Source organism: Chamaea fasciata, unplaced genomic scaffold (assembly GCF_029207755.1).
Source record: "Chamaea fasciata isolate MVZ Bird 193981 ecotype frontalis unplaced genomic scaffold, bChaFas1.0.hap1 SCAF_6, whole genome shotgun sequence".
NCBI classification, from domain to species: Eukaryota; Metazoa; Chordata; class Aves; order Passeriformes; family Sylviidae; genus Chamaea; species Chamaea fasciata.
In genome coordinates, this window is record NW_027094091.1 from 40686572 (window position 1) to 40705036 (window position 18465).

At 38.4% G+C, this 18465-nt stretch overlaps 1 protein-coding gene across 2 annotated transcripts in view; it reads right to left on the reverse strand.

Annotated features, from left to right (window-relative positions):
- Positions 1 to 1152: 1152 nt before the first annotated feature.
- FNIP2 (folliculin interacting protein 2) overlaps positions 1153 to 18465 on the reverse strand; it is a 50571-nt gene continuing 33258 nt past the window's right edge. For both annotated transcript variants that reach the window (XM_066186058.1, XM_066186057.1), the window contains exons 12-18: positions 17484 to 17630; positions 17178 to 17347; positions 12625 to 13942; positions 11683 to 11839; positions 9763 to 9963; positions 5991 to 6106; positions 1153 to 4759 (exon numbers count right to left, since the gene is read on the reverse strand). In XM_066186058.1, the coding sequence (XP_066042155.1) occupies positions 4681 to 4759; positions 5991 to 6106; positions 9763 to 9963; positions 11683 to 11839; positions 12625 to 13942; positions 17178 to 17347; positions 17484 to 17630 (2188 nt within the window). In that variant the 3' untranslated portion in view covers positions 1153 to 4680. The remainder of the gene's footprint in view (positions 4760 to 5990; positions 6107 to 9762; positions 9964 to 11682; positions 11840 to 12624; positions 13943 to 17177; positions 17348 to 17483; positions 17631 to 18465) is intronic.

Sequence of the window (18465 nt, forward strand, 5' to 3'; positions counted from 1 at the left end):
TGCCCTTTTGAGCCAAATTAAACACCTTAACGCAGCAGCACTTTTTTTTTATTCTGCTAACACATTTCACCTAGCTATAAGGGACTCAATGCACAACAGCAAGGCACAGAATAAGCAACTTGCAGATGGTATGATAGGAGGAAAGAACAGACAGGTAATCGAGTTTTCTCCTCAAGATCAAGTCCTCGATGCCAAAGTTCCTGGGCTTTTTGTCTTACTTCCAACCCTTTTTAGCCTGACCAACAAGCAAACATTTCAGTCTATAAGTAAGAAATGCTTAGACCCTACAAATCAGATTAACTCAGCCCTGCTCAAAGAAGCACAAATACAGTTGATCATCTCATCTCATTTCTGCTTTTATTTCTAAATACAGATTTTCCGTAAGCTTCAGAATACTAAATAGAAAGTCAGGTCATGGAAAATCTGAGAGAAATCAAAAACCTCTTTATTTAAAACTAAATCAGATCAAATGCACTAACCGTTTCATAATCTAGCAGACATGATGGGTCACTCCTGTTCAGTTGAGCAATTTTAGAAACTGGATTTATTATTTAATAGCAACATGTTTTTCAGGGAGTTCAAATGCTTATGAAAAAGAACCAAGTACCAGCCACACAAGGTGTGTGGAACCTCTGCACCACCTATTCCAACAGTCACTGTCTTCATTTTCCACTATTTTGTGCCCATATTTTTCACACTGCAAGAGCTCTTGTTCACATGTACCTGGAGTAGAGGTTCCCAGGATGACAATAGTGTTCAACCAAGTTCCAAATTTTGTGCAGCCTTCCTGTTAGACACTTCTTGTAACAGTTACTTACTTTGCTAACGGGTTATCTAATATTCCACGTGCTGTTAGACATCAGCTACAGCAATAACAGGTATTTCAGAAGCTTTAGAAAGGAAGATACCAAATGCCACTTTGATTTCAGAAAGTTTATTGCACCAAATGCCGCAAAGAAATTGACCAAAATGATAGCGTACATAAACAACTATAAGAAAAAAACATGTAGTTTGACATTGGTATTCAGTCATTCCTAAAAAAGCCTATGTTCTCCAAACATGCAATAGCAACACACATTTTTCTACTATGGAAAACTTGCCATGTAAGTCAAATTACCTTGTTTGACCTCAACCCCCCTCCCCCCCCCCCCCAAAAAAAAAAAAAAAAAAAAAAGGAAAATGTCTAGACTATTCAGTAGTTCAGTCTCGATTTTTACTTGGGTCCTTTTTCCTTTTAACTGAAGTAGAAGTTATACTTGAAGGGTAAGTGATTATTTTGGGTAAACGTTATATACAGGTGTTTCATGCATCTGAAAAGAGGTTTTGACTTTAAGAGTAAAGATGCTTATAATATGAATTGGGGAAAATCCATCTATAATTCTGGAGGATGCCATCAGAAATGGGAATTACAGGATCAGTGTCTATTAGTTTTTTTGGGGGCAAAAGAAAGTTGTATAGATTAGTTCAGAGAGTACCTACTTAAATTGTTTAAATCTTGGTATTGTTTGGGGCAAATTAATTTCAATTAAATTCTACAATTTAGCAGTTCATTCCTCCCCTATGCCTGAAAAAAGCATACATTCTTTAAATTTCAGTGTGTAAACTGCATTTATGTGGGATTTTGGAAAGACTGTGCACTCCCACCTAACCAAGAAAGTATGTATTTAAGTTTACAAAAACCTACATAATACTGATAAAAACAACTTTGGAATATTTGAAAATTAAGTAAGCTACATTATCAATTTTCAACACAGCTGTACATTCATATCACTTTTCATCCTATTAAAATAAAATGAGAAACATGCCCTAAAAATGTCTAAAAAACACATCTGTAAATACTTACTGCCCTGTCATGCCACACCAATTTACATAAACATCAAGATGCTACCAAAAACAAGTTAAAGACTTCGAGTCAATAAAAAGCCCTAGAAAGTGGAATCCTGTCAACTGAGGTAGTACATTTGGTGGAGGGGGAAATATGCAATTAGCTTTCATTAGTTTAAAGCCTTTTAAAGGTAAAAAGAGCTTTCATTTTGAATTTTCTTTCCCCCAAAACTAAAACTGTGAGAATAAAATAGTTCAACGTGTAATTTCTGAAGAGCAGCAAAACGTTAGAGAAAGCAGCAAGAACTATAAAGTTTTAGCCTGGGCTGAAGAAAATACAAGTGCTTTTGACCATCAGCTCACATGCCACCACAAAGTTAACTGATGTCTTGCCCAAAGGCAGATTTTTTTTTTTTAAACAGTTGATGTGGTGAAATCAGATCTATTATTGATTATGGTATTAATCTTGAAATCACTGAATGTCTGCAGATCTCTGTCCTCTTTAGTAAACTCCGTGATAGCAAAAGCACATCTTTATGTTAGCATATATTTCTTTGAAGAACTGTCAGTGTCTGTTCAGATAAAGACCCCACTTTAAAAGAACGGGAATGACTTTTAATGATCTCAGCTACTATTTAAGAGTGACATGAAATAGAGAAAGTACATGTGGATTTCTATATACACTCAGAAGCAGTTTCATAGTCTTACACATGCACACACACATTCTCCATCAAGAGGGTAGTTTAGGAGTAGTGACTTGCTCTATGGTTCTTACTTTGTTTTAACCTTGTGAAACAGAAAGTGGTATCTGCTAAAAGCCATTTGCAGAGGTAAATTTACTTTCCAGCAGATAGGATTCACAGACCAAAGGTATGAAAAGTTTGCTTAGCTATAAAGCAGGAGGAAAAAACCTGAACCATAGAAAGATTTTAGCCTTTTTAGGCAGAATACTAGGGAGAAGTATGAAAATGCAATAAAAGAAACATTTGGAATGTCAGGTCAGAAAACCAGCATAGACGGAACAGCTTTAGCAGTATTGTATCAGAATATTAAGTATCCCTCCACGTGGAAACAACCTCTCTTCACAGTAGGCCAGTCTACCTATTTCCCTCAAAAAGCAACACAAGGTTAATCAAGACCCCCATCACATTTAAACAATTCACAATAAGCACATTTCATTATTTCAAATCATTGAAAGTTTACTGTAGAAAAGTCCAAACATCAAGGTAGTAGGAAATAAAAACACTTCCAATAAAAGTGCGTCCCTTCAGTGTTAAAAATCTGTAACCACCAACAAGGAGAACTCACAACTGGTGACCAGGAGCTTCTTATTAGAATTCACTATTTTCAAGCAATTGTGTTGCCAGAAATTTGCTTGCGAGATGACAATTACAGACACCGTATTCACAGCGGCTCACAACAGAACGGTCCAACATTGAGTTTTCCATTTAAGAATGTTTTGATCCTTTGTTCTCTCCTCAGTCTGGTCCATATTTTCATATCCAGCTTAACAGTGCTTTATGCAAAAAAAGTATTTTTTACATTCATTTTAATCAACCACGTGAAAACAGTGAAGTACAAAATTTTATTTTGCTTTCTAGAAACACCAAAGGCCAGTATCAACTAGTGGAGAAGTAGTTTCTGGTGTCAGAGTAGTTAACCTAGTAAGGAAAGGCACCTGGATGATAGTTCAAGATTTCTGTAGAATCAAAAAGGGTAATTGCAAACATTCAGAGTAATATCAAATATTAGGGTTTGCCCCCTACATTTCATTTTACTTCAAACAACGTTCCTCTTTTATTCCTACTCAGAGTGACAACTTGTAGCTGGAAAAAAAGTAATACTTTTGACTAAAGGTTTGGTGGGGGTTGTTTGTTGTCTTGTATTTCGCCAATGTGATTGTCTTCAGTTTGTGCCAATTGTTTGGTGTATGTGCACACGGACACATGCTCACAGCACTGGCACCATTCAGAAGTTTTTCAAATTCATACTCCTTGGAGATAGCAATATTTGATGACACCAAGATAAATTTAGTTCCCAGGACCACAGTCATACAGCAAACCAACAGTTACTGAAGTTGCATCAGCAACAAATGTAAACTTGTAGCAGAAGTTCCATAAGGCTTTCCCACAAAATCCCTCTCTTGGAAGTCCATTCCATTCCACTTGTAGCCATGGGCCCATTTCAATGCCTCCTCATTAAAACAGAAGCAGCCACAGCTCTCAACCTCTTGCCCTTAAAGGAAAAAGTCACATCAAACCTCACGCACACCTCCATTCCCACATGACATTTGGCTGCTGAATCCAGGTTCCTTGTTCTGAGCCCATCATTTCTACTGTACAAAACCACACGTATGCTCTGCAAGAAAATCATGTCCCACCTAATACACTTTTGTACAGGAATGCTATATACAGAGTTTACAGCTCTTCCTCCCCAGCAAAGAAACATACACCACATCACACTCACAAGCATAGTATCACAAAATCCATTCTAACCCACTTGTTCTTTTAACTGGTACTTCATGGTTTTGAGCAGCGTTTTAGATGGCAGCACCCAGTCTGCCACATAGTGTTAACTTTTGTCCTTTGAATAAAAATAAAATGCAAGGATGCAGTCTCTTGATTTAAGTCAGAAGTGAGATTGTAAGAAAGACCTGAATGCCTTTTGTGTTATGTAAACTGAAGTCCTCCAATAAAACTTCCGGTTGAAATCAGAATCGGAAGATGGTAGAATGTACAGTCATCACCTGCTTTCATTGGTGCTCCCCTTTACCAGTGTTTGGCACCTCTGTTCTTCATTCAACATTCCCATTTTCACAATTGGACTTCAAGGGAATGACTATCCTGAGAATTTAATTTATAAGAGTATTTGAGCAACATATGGGGAATGAGTACTTGCTATAGCAGCCAACAAAGGCAAGTCATTGGATTCAATCCTAGAAATTAAAAAAAAAAAAAAAAAAAGAGACAGACTTTAAAATAATATACAGTCACTTTGGGAAGAGAAATACAAGATACTTTTCATCCACTTTAAAGAAACTGGAAGTGTCTTGCTATTACTAAGTTCATTGTTTAATTATAATTTGCTGTCAATAATTATATAATACCAGTAAAGGTAGGTAAATAATGCTGAAAACCAAGAAGTATTCTAGCACTTAAATCAAAAGATAGCAGCATTACATTCTGTGCTATATAATCTCCTCCGGTTTAAATAAAAGATGTTTTATTTATTTGCTAAACCATAAGCCTTAACTTGTAGTCTTACCAGTAGGCACCAATAAGCCCAGTTTAGCAAAGTACTAAGAATCAGTTTACGGAAGATTATGCATTTCAAGTTTTGAATATAACTCAGTCCACTACAAAGAAGCACTTTCTTACCAAAAATGACCAAAAGCTGAAATTATTAATTATTATGCAATAACAGCTCAAGGAACATCTCTCAAGTGCAATGGTCAGTTGCCAACTGTTTCCAAATGTGAAGCTGCTCAGAGGCCAGGATGTATGTACATATTTATATATATTTAGCATGTACACACACACAAAGAAAAGTGCTTGTTTTAGGGTTTCACTTTTTACAGCTACATTTCTGAGCATGAAATATTAAACAGTCTGGAAAAAGATAAATTAGATTTAATCAAAAGTGCTAAAAAACATCTTGAGAAAGTGTTTTTACTTCTTCCCCATTTTTCTGCTGTCAGCAGGCAGATCCCTAAAGGTTATATGCCATCAAGTACTATTATTAGAAGACAGCTGCTGAACAGGACACCTGTTTATTTTTGAGACCCTCTCATCCCTCAAGATAGAAATGCACCCTTTTCATTCCAAAATACCCAAAGTATTTGTTGGGATTAAGTTTCCATTAAGGAGATCACAACAGAAGAGAGTGTGTATGAATGTATGGATAACTTCCTAATGACCGAAATCCAAACTCTCTTAATTCTAACGATTTAAAAATGACAAGTATTTTGTTGTTGCCCTACAAACATATTTTCCTGATTTCAGGATAGCTCAGTAGAACCCATTTTTGCAACTCATTAGGCACATGAAAGAGCAGTGTTAAATATGAAGCAAATCCTCCTGAGAACAGGCTGTCAACATTCAGATGAAAAGGAAAAATAACTGGCCCAGCTTTTGCCACTGCTTAAGACTGATACCTGCAATACTCACCCCAATACAATTCCTAGTTCTTTTACATGCACTCTCGTATGTCCTCGCAGATATTCTGAAAGCATTTTGCTTTTGAGATACATCTCTTGCAGTCTATCCTCGAGATGCATTATGCACTGTAAACACAGACCAAAAACCTCAGAACAGCTTTTGCAATCACATGCAAATATTACAGAAATGTAAGCACATCGCTTTACCTTCTATCTTAGAAGATAAACTAAGCCTCAACTCCAAAATCTAGAAGAGGAATTGGATTTATTACAATTGTGCTATAAACATTAAAAAGTTACACTACCCCACAAAGAGGAAACCCCTCATAGAAGTGGGGCATTCCAGCTGCCTTGGGCAGCAAGTTTGTTGCACAAACTACACCTCTATTTCCACTCAAGTCGCTGTATTCCTGGTGACTGGAACAGTTCTAATGAGGTTCAAAACCACTCAATGTATCTTACTAAGCATTAAGGCAGAATTCTTGGATCAAGACGTCTTTGTTTTAAGTCAGTACTATTTTTCTGAAAGACTTGGTTTAGACAACAGTTTCTAAAATTATCATTCTAGCTTTAAGGCTCCAGTTCCATTCAAGAAACTAAGACCGAAGAAGCGAAGACACCACTACCTTATTCATCACAGAACTACAGCCCTCTTGCTGACTGCTTTTCTGCAGCAACTAAGTTACAAATCCATTTTAGGCATTTGTTTTCATGCTTCCTAAGTACTTCTAGTTTAAAATTGCTTAAACATTTGATGCTGATTGCCAAAAGGTAATAGTTCAAGTTCAAACATCAGTTTAATCATTCCACTTTTCTTCCAGCAGTGGAATGCTAGAAATGCATATTACTTTTAAATACAGTCATGTGATTCATGGCAATTTCTCTATACCAACTACAAGAGAGGAGATGAACCTTGGCTTTAAGGAGAGAGAGGGGTTAGTTATTCTGGCAAGACAAGGTCAGCAGGCAGCATGTCGTCACAAGCTGAGTAGGTAGGAAGTCTTATCAGGTATTTTGTTCTAGGGCAAAGGTACATTCAAACTTGATATATTCCTTCTTTTCACAGGGATGACCACTTCAAAAAAGTTAAATTAGTTCAGCTCTCTGAAATCAGGAGATGAAAACAGGAAGCACATGCAGAACCTCACATTATCAAACATATAATCATCCAGCAGGCACAGACAGCAATTAGAAACAGTAGCAGCAAATAGCTTCAGGCCATCATCCCACGTACTGGAATTGAATGAAAACCCTAAGTATTACAAGTGAGACCTGGTGAGACCAGTTTCGTTAATTAAAAATCTAATGAGAAAAAGAGGACTCAGGCTTGTAGGTAGCCTAATACATATTTTTCTGATCATCTGGAGCAAGATGAAGATGTTTAATTATTCTTTCAATGAGCTAATATCGAGTCTTAATAATGGAAAATAAAGAGGCATTTTAAAAAACGTGCTACATGGTAATACAGTAAAATCACTGCCACCAACTAAAGAAAGGCAGAAGGTTTTTAACAGTTTGATCAATTTGCTTCAAGCAAATTTTCACTCAAGTCATTATAATCATAACACTTCTGATTCTGGCCAAAAGGGAAGCCAGCACTCTTATCTTTTCCATGACAGGTAACCCTCATGCAAAAAGCCCACGAGCACTTTCTCAGTGGCACATTTAGGGGGGGCATGCAGCTGAATCACAAAGTAGCAGTTCAGTCTGCCTCAATTCCAGTATTTATGTTAAGGATTATGGATTTTTTTTTTTTAGAGTTATGAGGGAACAAGCAAGGAAGAATCCCACATTATTTTAAAAGAAGGGTTGTTTATATCATGTGATCTATTCCTTCTGAATACTAGCAAAGAATCAAAAGACATTTCTCCCCACAAGCTTGGTATATTAACCCAACTTGTTCAGTGTCCACAAGTTTTTATTTTTCTTGTATTAGCTTCCTCTGCAGTTTTTCTCATTGACCAAATGGAAAAAAGTCAAGTAACTTCTAAAAATAGAAGAGTAGCTTGAACTGCATTTAAAAGCGCAGGTAAAATTTTTGACATACTGCTGAAATGCAGTAGCTGCAATCAGCACTTTCCTTTCACCAGGGCATACTGCAAAGCTCTCTGCAGCACAACTATCAGTCTGAAGTGGTACAACAAAGATATCACCACCTGCCTTTCATCTGTTCTCAAATTGGGTTGTTTTTGTTGGTACCACAAAACCCCAAAATATTTAATTCATCTGAACAGTAACTGCCTGTAAAGAGATATGCACTCCTAAAGGAAACTTCAAACATACTGCATTGTGGTCATCTCTGATTGATAGGAGTACATCAATACTTATGTTTCTATCCAAATTTAAATCAATAGAAATACTACTATGAAAACGTAACACTTCTGGAGTTTAGGAACACTTAACTTTTCCATGCACTTATGTTGGCTTAGCAAATTGTAAAATTCCCTGACAGAAGGATCAAACGCCAATTATGAAAAACTTACAAACTACTAGCACCGTCACTTCACAGTTTCTTTTTGTAAGAAAAAGGAAATAAAAACCCCTGAAAATCATCCTGCCTCCAGACACCTCCCAAACCACACAAACCATATAGAAACTGCATATACAAATCCTAAGGTAACACTGGAAAGAACACTTCAGTTGCAAACCCAACTACTCAGTTTAAAAATGGCAGGATTTAAGGTGTGACTGTGCTAGTGTTAGGATACAATTTCAACTACAGTTGCATATTTTTCAACGCCCAGAAGAATCCAGAGAAAACACTCAAAAATGTACTAATATTTTGCCTAACACTTGACTTGAAGAACTTAGTGTAAACAATACCACCAATTTAACCCAAAACAATGCCAGCCAATACTATTTAGAGCTGTTAGTGTTTAGCTCAATCTTCCACTTCATCTGCTGGCACAGTCATTGCATGGGATTCCTACAGAATTTCTCAAGGCTATCTACTCAAGACAAACCAATTCTGTTAATTAGAAAAGGGGTGACTACTGAAAAAACACTCCATCTCCCCTCACCAACAATCACACGCTAAAAATTGAATTACAGTTATTGCAGTCAGACTTGTGGGTAATTTTGCTGTAATCAGCAAAACCAGCATTACTGATTTGTTCTGATGAACTCCACTACAAATGAGGACAGGGAAGGATGCTGTGGGATAGGGAATATGCAACATGACAAAGTAACATTCCCTGCTGCAACCCTCCCATTCCTAGGTGTCTCATCCCATCAAGCCCATGGAGCCATTAGCCAAGCTACCCAAGACAGCACTTGCTAAAATATGCATACAATGGAAAGATCAAGTAAACAAACAGAGGCACGGTTAGTTGGAGGGGAGAGAGAAGAGGCATCCTCTGCATGGGGTTGAATAGAAACCCCAAGAAGAGAAAGTTGTTTGCCAGAACCAGGATTTGGTAGATAGACACTTGAACAGCTTTCAGAGTAGAGAAGTATGGAACTTGTTCAAAAAATATAAAAAACAAATGTAAAAGTCCTAAACATAAACACGTGAGGACCATGCTAAAATTGCCTAAACAACTTAAGTTCTGGCACATGTATCTTGGAGTTGTTAACTTTAATCTGACCTGTTTAATGTAAATTACAGGCAAACCAGTATCCATTACCGGACTGTAGCATGGATTCCTTACAATGTTGAAACAGTTCTGCATTAAATCAGGCATTAGTTCATTGATATTGCAACACAGGGTACAGAACTCTGTGTTTGCTATCTGAGCTAAACAATTTCCATTAGCTTTGGCTTTCAGTAAAGAAATACTTACAAAGTCAGCTGGGACGTTGAGTTTGTAAAGTTGTAAAATAGACTGCAACAGACTGGATACTTGACTCGAAACCAGAACATCCTTGCCTAACTTCACACTGTCCATCATCTTCCTCTGGCTTGTAGCTACTTGTACATTCCATTTATCTGTGTCTGCAATAATGCAGACAGCTTCTGCTATGGGCTCATCCAGCACTGGATGCTGCAACAGACACAAAATACAATTACGTGATACCTTCATATACATTTCCACAGTTCAGTTTGAGGTTCTACTTTTATTCACACTGATGTAGCAAGTAAGAAAGAGATTCAACACATGTTTTTGTCCATTAGGGAACAAAAGGCATCTCAGAAAATGACAAGGAACACCAACTTCAGTGACAAGATTTACATTCAGCAGCACTGGATCTGCCAATTTGATCGAGACATTTGATTTTCATTAGTGCCTGAAAGTCACTATTCCATTTTACTTTTCTTCATGTATTCCCCCTACACTGAAGAGATTCGTTTCTTTCAGAATGAAGAGTGTAATAATTACAGTGATCCAGTAATGGTGAAAGTACATTCAGTGCTTCAGAGATATGAGAGGGATTTTACTATGCACAATCAAGCAGGGTATAACAGAATAACTATGGTTGGAGGGGACCTCTGGAGATCCTCTAATCCAACCCTTTGCCAAGGCAGTGTCCCCTAGAGCAGGTGACACAGGAACAAGTCCAGGCAGGTTTTGAATGTCACTAGAGAGGGAGACTCCACAACCTCCCCAGGCAGCTGGCTCCAGTGCTCTGCCACCCTCAACATAAAGAAATTCTTCTTCAGAAGTTGAGGTGGAACTTCTTTTGTTTTAGTTCATGGCCATTGTTCTGTTGCTACACACCACTGTCATGATACCTGCCTTCAGGATATTTATATGCATCAATGAGATCCCCTCTCAGTCTAGTCTCCTCAGAGAAGCAAGATGTTCCAGATCCCCAATGATCTTTGAGGCTCTCCACTGGACTCTCTTCAGTAGCTCCTCATCCTTCTTGACCTGTGGAGCCCAGGACTGGACACAGCACTCCAGATGTGGCCTCACTAGGGCTGGGTAGAGGGGCAGGTTCACCCCCCTGACCTGCTGGAATGCTCTTGCTATGCACCCCAGGAGAGCACTGGCTCTCCTGGCAGCAAGAGTTGCCATGGTACACTTGTCATCCACCAAAGAAGAGCCAGCATCACACTAGACCAATCTGATGTTGCTTAAATATACAGACACACACATCACTGTTATGGGTAGTACATGCAGTCATACCAAGAGGATGATTTTTAATTGCTACAGAGAGAAACTGCTGACAACTACTAGATAAGCATTTTAAATTGCATACTGAGGTCACACAGTTATTCCAGTGAAAGGTTAGTTATAAATTTTATAATTTAGGAGTACTTACAGTAGAGAAAGAACAGAGCAAAGTTCTTATCTATATACAATTACCTTCTGTAGTCAGTCATTTCTGCTACAGACTAGTATCATACAGGCTTCAACAAGACTTTACCTCACCAGCAACACATGCCACTAAGCGGCAAAATAAGATGTTTTGACTTGCATGTAATTTTTCTGAAATACAGGTAATTTTGTCTGCTATTGTGATGTAAAAAAGAAGCAGCTCAAGGGTTTTCTTCCTTGTTTGTAACTTGAAGTTGGAAGCAATCTTCCTTGTGTAATCTTTGAAGAAAAGCCTTAAAAGTAATAAAGGAAAGCACATGATTCTTGCATGAATAGGCTTTGCATATAGTGAATTACAGGCTTAGATCTTTCAAAAAAGACATGGCAGGTGTGGCTGTTCAGACAGAACAGGTAAGTAAAAAAATTAACCTACTGATATAACCTGCTTCTGTAGATTTCAGTAATATCACAACTCCTACTCTGACTCAGTATTTAACTCACATGCATTGCATGAAGTAGATCTGCTAGTAGACACTGCTTGAGTTTTTCATCATTATTTATTCCATGCAGCACTAGATCAGGTATATATGTATGACAGTAACCACCCAGAAGTGATCTTCCAAAGTTTTTCACACATTGACTGCTGATGGTGTTTGACCTGAAATACAAAAATACGAAGAAGGTAAGACTCTGGCTTGACAAATTGCCTTCAGATTTTGCATGAATGCGAAGTCATGCCTGCTTCTACTGCAAATATTAATTAACAATTGTACTCCTAGTGTACATAAATGTTCACACCAGTAAACATGTACTGGTGCTCTTCGAAATAAGAATTTTAAAAGCTGAAATTTAACAATGCATTGATTTCTTCAAGCTTGTACATAAAAAAATTATATGCACTGGAGTTTGTGGGATGTATGAGCTTCATGTTCTGCAGATCGCAATTTTGCTAAATTTGAGTTTTCTTCAATTCTCATGTTTAAGGTAAATCTAGACACTGACCTTTAAGCACCATCAAACTCCATGTGCACCTGTAATGCTCAAAAATTTTCAAATACCATGCCCATGTTTATTCCAAATCTGTATTTGACTTAACAATTATGTCAAATCTAAACAGTTAGCTTTTTAAGCAAAGTTTTGCTAGTCCTCCGACATTCTATCTACATGTCTACATTAAATGTTTCAGTCAGTTCACATAAAAAGTTTGATCACCTTTTGTTAGGCATTTGAAGTATACCTTTGTCATAAAACTTTATTAAACCTGCTCTGTTTTCTTTCTGCCAAATCTGCTTACAAGGATTCTAATGACATCACTGTCTGCTACAGACTTGTTTGCAAGGAACTTAGTCAAGATCCCAGATTTCAGACTTTAAACTTTAGGTAACTCCAAAGTAGCTACAGCTTTTGACTCCATTTAGTTCTAAATTAATCAGACTTCTATACCTTGGCAATGGAAGTTCCACTTCCGCAAATTCTTCAAGTCGTTTGCTGATGTTATCACGATGCACTTCATCAGGGATACAACAATCACCTTCTTCATCACTAGCTCCAAGAGCACTGTCTGAACTCTCATTCCTTGGAATGTCTCCTTCAACTCTGAAGGAGGTTTTCCTTCCAGAATCCCCATAGGGGACACCTTTAGCACCTGCTTTAGGGGAATCCTGTTTGACAGCAGAATCTGCTTCTACGCAGTCAGAAGAACAATTCTCCAGATTGCCAGAGCATAAAGTTCTGTTTTCTTTCATGTTTGGCAATTTTACAGTTTCTATGTTATCCGTGGGCAAAAGCAGTTCACTAGATATTGAGTTAATTAAATTCACTTCAGTTCCTTTACTTTCCATATGTTGGTTAAGTATACTTTCCTTTTCCTCACACAGCGGGATTTGTGCATAACAAACATTATGTTTACCGATGGGTATAAAGGCAGCTTCACAACTGTCTTCTTGATTCTGAGAAGCATCCACAGTCAGATTTGTGGAACTTGAGGCACAATGGATCACCTCTGGATTTTTAATTAATGCCTTCAGATTTTCTTCCATTTCTCTTCTATGAGTTTCTAAGTCTGACTCTGGTGATGCTGAACTTCCAATCTGAAAAGTAACCTTTTCTAAGTGTGAACTCCTGTGGCCAGACCTTTCAGGACAAGGTAGGGCAGATGACCTACTAGAAAACTGCTTTTCCACTTTTCTCTCGTTCTGGTTCTTGTTCTTCTTCACATCCATTATCTCCTCTAATTTAGATGATTCTTCAGAGTGGTAGGATACAATTCCTGTATCAGTGACAGTTCTTTTCCTACCATCAGCTGCTCCTTTACAAAAACTGCTACTTAAACAGTCAACAGATGTTTCAGAGGTCTGACTGGCCTTTCCTATTGCTTCCCTCTTTTCTTTTGAAGAGACTGGGACAACCTGAGTGCTTTCTGGTTCATGCACCCACTCTGCAGTAGTGTTGTTCTTACTTCCATCATTCTTTGGAGGTAGGATTGGAGGCACAAGAGCAGGTTCATTTTTAACAGTGACAACCACATAATCAGATTCCTCTACCTCTCCCTTTTCTAGTGCAGTTGTGATCTTGCTTCCATTTAGCACCTGCTCTCCTTCCCCAGCCTTCTCACTCCACGTCAGCTGATTCTCCTGCAGCTCAGAGCACCGGATGAAGTAAGTTAGAACATAGAGCAAGCGCTGCACCAACTCCTTGCGCTTTCCAACAATAACCGTGCGAGTCAATCTAACTGGAGAGCCTATGGCACCATAGAGATCACCTGTGCAGGAAGGCAAAAATTTCACAGGTTTATGCAAAATGGTAATACAACCTACACTGTTCAAATTTAACACATTTTGAAACAGTATTTACTATGGACACAATTGGACAGTTAATTTCTTTCACAGTAAATTCATAAAAGTCTTAAACAAAGAAAAACAAAGGAAGTCCCTGAATGCTTCTTACACCTGGCTTTTGCCCAGAAGCATTTTTATGAGGAATCAGCTGCTATTACTCATTTTTTCTGTTAAGAGCCACTAAGACTTAATTTACACAATGCTTGTTTACAAGGCATTATCACCTAGAAACTGACACAAGAGGGGGCAAAGGAGAATGTAGATCCAGCAAAACTCTGAAGCCAGCTATACTATTTTTCTACTAATTTTCTTTCATGTCAAAGTTTGTTTTAATGCAGTGACCTGTTATACACAGGCATTTTTACAGAGACAAAAATCTTAAATACATTTTTCAAGACTAAGGTATCAAAAAAGAAAAAAAGGAATAAATATTAGCTTAATAAATGAGGTTCAGAAAAAAGAGGCATGTGACTATCCCATTGAGTAAGGCACGTGCTACGTATGTGGGAGCCAACCTCGCACACATGAGCATTTAACTTTGGCAGGGGGCAGTAGAGAAGCAGAAAATCAAAATACAACTGCAATATGAAATGTAGGCACTACTACAACATCATCTGAGTCCCCCAAGAATGACTTATTTGCTATTTATCCTGAAGAACTGCTTTTTTAAGAGAACTAAGGTTGTATGTATCCTACTTTCAAAATATTTCTTTGGGACAGGGAAATTATCATCCAGTTGCTTATAACCATCTATCAGCTAAATGATTCCTACTCTGGTGTTCTAGGAGAAGTAAACATAAGGGAAGGGAAACATAAGTAAGGAAATGTTCACATGCCCTATTGGTCAAAGATCAGCTAACTCAAGAAGTATCTACTCCTAGGATGAGTTAATCCATTGTCTTCACATGACACCCGAGAGAACACTCACTAAATTGTCTTTGCTTAACCAAACTGTGGCTGATCTCACTAGCACATGGGAGACAGCCAGCAAAAGCTCAATATTCTTCAGCTACCTGAAGTGTGGAAACAGGCTTCTCTACCTTGAGACTTTATCAGCTACCTGCTAATCTACCAGACTGCTTTCAGGTGCTAAATCCTTCCTCTGGGCTGCTCAAATTCTGTTCTGGACAGAGCTTGCCATCAGAATTTTGTATTAAACCTCAAGAAGCAACACTATATTAATAGTTACAAACAGGGCTTCAGAAAGTTTTCTTCTGAGGACAAGGGAGCTTCTGGTTTCGACACTAATGCAGGAAAAAAAAAAACCCAAAGAGCACATTTATGTCCACCCTCCTTCTCAGTATACAGAACATAAAAGGAATAAGGCTCCCAACTCCATTCCTACAAAACAAGAATCTATGAGACAGTAATTCCATGGCTCTCTTACTGTCTCCCTTGCTAAGATCTGCCACTTCCCATAATGCCAGTGATGCACTGGAGAGGCTCCTGGGTGGTGGCATCAGTGATGCCATCTTCCTTCAGTTAGGGACACCCTTGCAACCAATCCCAGAGCCTAACAAACAAACAAATTCATTCCTCAGGAGCCAAAAGTGGGCTTCAGATTCCTCAGTTAATCTCAAAGGCTGGTAGGCCACGAGGAGAAGCAATTTGGAAATGAAATTGGAATATACTGTTTTACTTTTGAGTTGAGCACAGCTGCTATGGAAATCAGATTCAGGCTTCATGTTCATTTACACAACCAGCTTTTATATAAATACTAATAAGACAGTACAACAAGTCAAAATCATGATCTTCAAAACATACTAATACGTATTAGTACCATTAGATTGAAGCTGATGTTTAAGAGACAGTATGTTCTCATGACAGAGGGACTTACAATTTTATTAGTATGTAATTACAATTGATATGCAGTATGTAATGAAAATACAGGTCTAAAGGTGGAAAGACAAGTACATCAAAATCCTATAATTTCCATTTTTAAGCACAAAGACTGGATTTTTTTGGTTTTTCTCCCTCTTCCTAAAGAAAAGGGCCAGCAGAGGGCAACATCTCACTTTCACAATCAGTTTTTGCAACCACAACAGTAACAGATTTTTGGGCTTCATAAGAATGAAACAAAATCAGAGAGCATTTTGAGTTCAGGCACTGAGAACTTGGCAAGACAAAAAGAGAAACAGACTCTTGATTAGTCACCAGTGGTGACTTCTGGGAGCGACCACAAGAGCTACTACTGAGCTTACGCCTCCAGTCCAGCTGGTTTTTGTAACTCCAGGCCTGGCTTCGTCCTCAACACCACAAACACACTTCTAATTTCCCCTTCAGTCTAACCTCTGCACAATGTTTAAAAGACATCTTAAACCAGGAAACAATTCAACTACATTGGTAAACTAGCAAATCTTTCATAGAGGTTACTGAGAATAAGAAGCCTGAGACAATTAGGAAGAAACATCAACCAGCATCACAGAGTAAATCCCATCATCGCCTCAGTGTGCACGTGTGTTATTTTACATGGCAATATAGTATATCAGCTAAAGTGATGGGTGGTCTGATGTCAGATTTTCATCTGCTGCCAAGAAGAGGAGGAATCTTCAAATATTTACCACTGACAGGATTACTTTCTCAGCTTTCATTCACCTACTCATTTGACATCAGTTATCTAGTCCGTCGTATCAAAATAAGTTACAAGCTATAAAATATTTGTCAGAGACCAGCCTGATGCACAGAGCACAGAAAGAAGATCTTGCCCCAAGCCCATTCATGTAACAGTAAGTGAATGGAGGTACTGCCAGTTGCCAGAATTCTAATCTATCACCCAGCTCTCTATCCTATGTGAGAAAGAGACAAAGGGAGGTGGCCAATTTCAACTACAAAGGGCCTCCAAGGCCCAAGTAACTGGTCTCAATCCAGTCTATTTCGTCTTGTTCTTTCCCAAACTGCTCAGACCATTCACAGCATTTGCACCATCTTAATACCTCTATAACAAGTTAACCAGACAGTGTAACAGAGGATGTCAACGACTAACAAGAATAAAAAGCAGGATGTGCAAAGAGGCCTCCACATGCTCTGATTAATGAGGCAAAAGACACCTATTGGTAACAGGAAATGTGACCTGGATCACAAGCAGCCCTTATCTAAAAGGAGTGGATGCACAGAGGTGCTTGTTATAGAAAAATCTGAAGGTTTCCAAATCATACTGACCCAGCTGTGCCCAGAGAGGGTTATATGGGTGGGATTTTGCCAGCATGTTCACAGACTGGGATGTGCGCTTCTCAGAGAAGGCCTTGATGGGAGGGTGGTCAACTGGCATCACTGTTGGCACCCATGCCAGGTGATATGTCAGCACTGCAGTCAACAAAGCAGCAAAGAACCTAGGAGAAAAAGTAAAAACAGCATGTCCTAAGTAACACGAGCAAAAGACCACCCCATTAAGTGCTTTAACATATTCACATGCACTGGGAAGCACACAAGCTTTTTCTTAAGAAAAAGGGAGTGGGGGAAGCTTACTGATTTTTGTTGATCTGTTCTATCAGAAATGTAAATTCTTTAAGAAAACGCTGGCATAGCTGATTCTTTTCCAGGGTGCTGGACATCATATTAAGCCACACAGGCTCTGCAATCCTTGGAACAGAATATAGGTTCCAGATGGTAACTCTGCCCAAAGAAAATTCCCAAAAAGTAAGTGTTAACATGCACATTTAAATTCTGCAAATAAATATAAGTAGCCCCTTTCCTCTTCTGTTGTCCAGACTTGAATTTGGGTTTTTTTGGTAAGATGCAGGAGACTAAACTGGAAGAGTTTTTACTCTTCAAGTAATTACTAGTGTCCAGAACACTAGTCTGTTCAATTCATACTATCAGTAACCCAGTGTCTTCATGAGTTACATATTTGGCTTCCCTTTTTTGCATTCCCATGTGAATTTCATTCAGAGAGATCATTCAGAAATAAGTCTGAGGGGAAGAAGAACCCATTCTATTCACTGCACGGATTTGATTCTACATTCCAGATATTACACAAACTCCATTCCATTAAAGCCATCTCTCTCCTGGGCTGACTTCCTTAGTCTTTGACCATCCCATCCTTCCTCAAGCAGGGAAAAGAGAGCTTTTGACTGCAACATTCTTGACAATTACATTGTTCAGCATCTATGGCTAGGAGTAGACACATCTATCTGCCTGAGTACATCAATCCACCTGACTGTACAGGCACCAGCAGAAGCCAGCTCTTGATGAGCTGTTTAGACTTTAACTGACAATCCCAGGAACATGTGAGTGCAACAGAACTACTTTCACTCTCATTTGGAAAACGGCTGAGCTGGTTTTGCTAGTTTTCTGAAAACATCTACCCAATGCAGAAGATGCATTCACGTTAACTTCAAGACTGTCTAAAATACAAGACCTTACATTCAATTGCTTATAACTGAAAGTGACAAATATCTTTCATGGGGCATGAAAAGCACTCTCCTTGTAATTCAGAATTCCATCAACT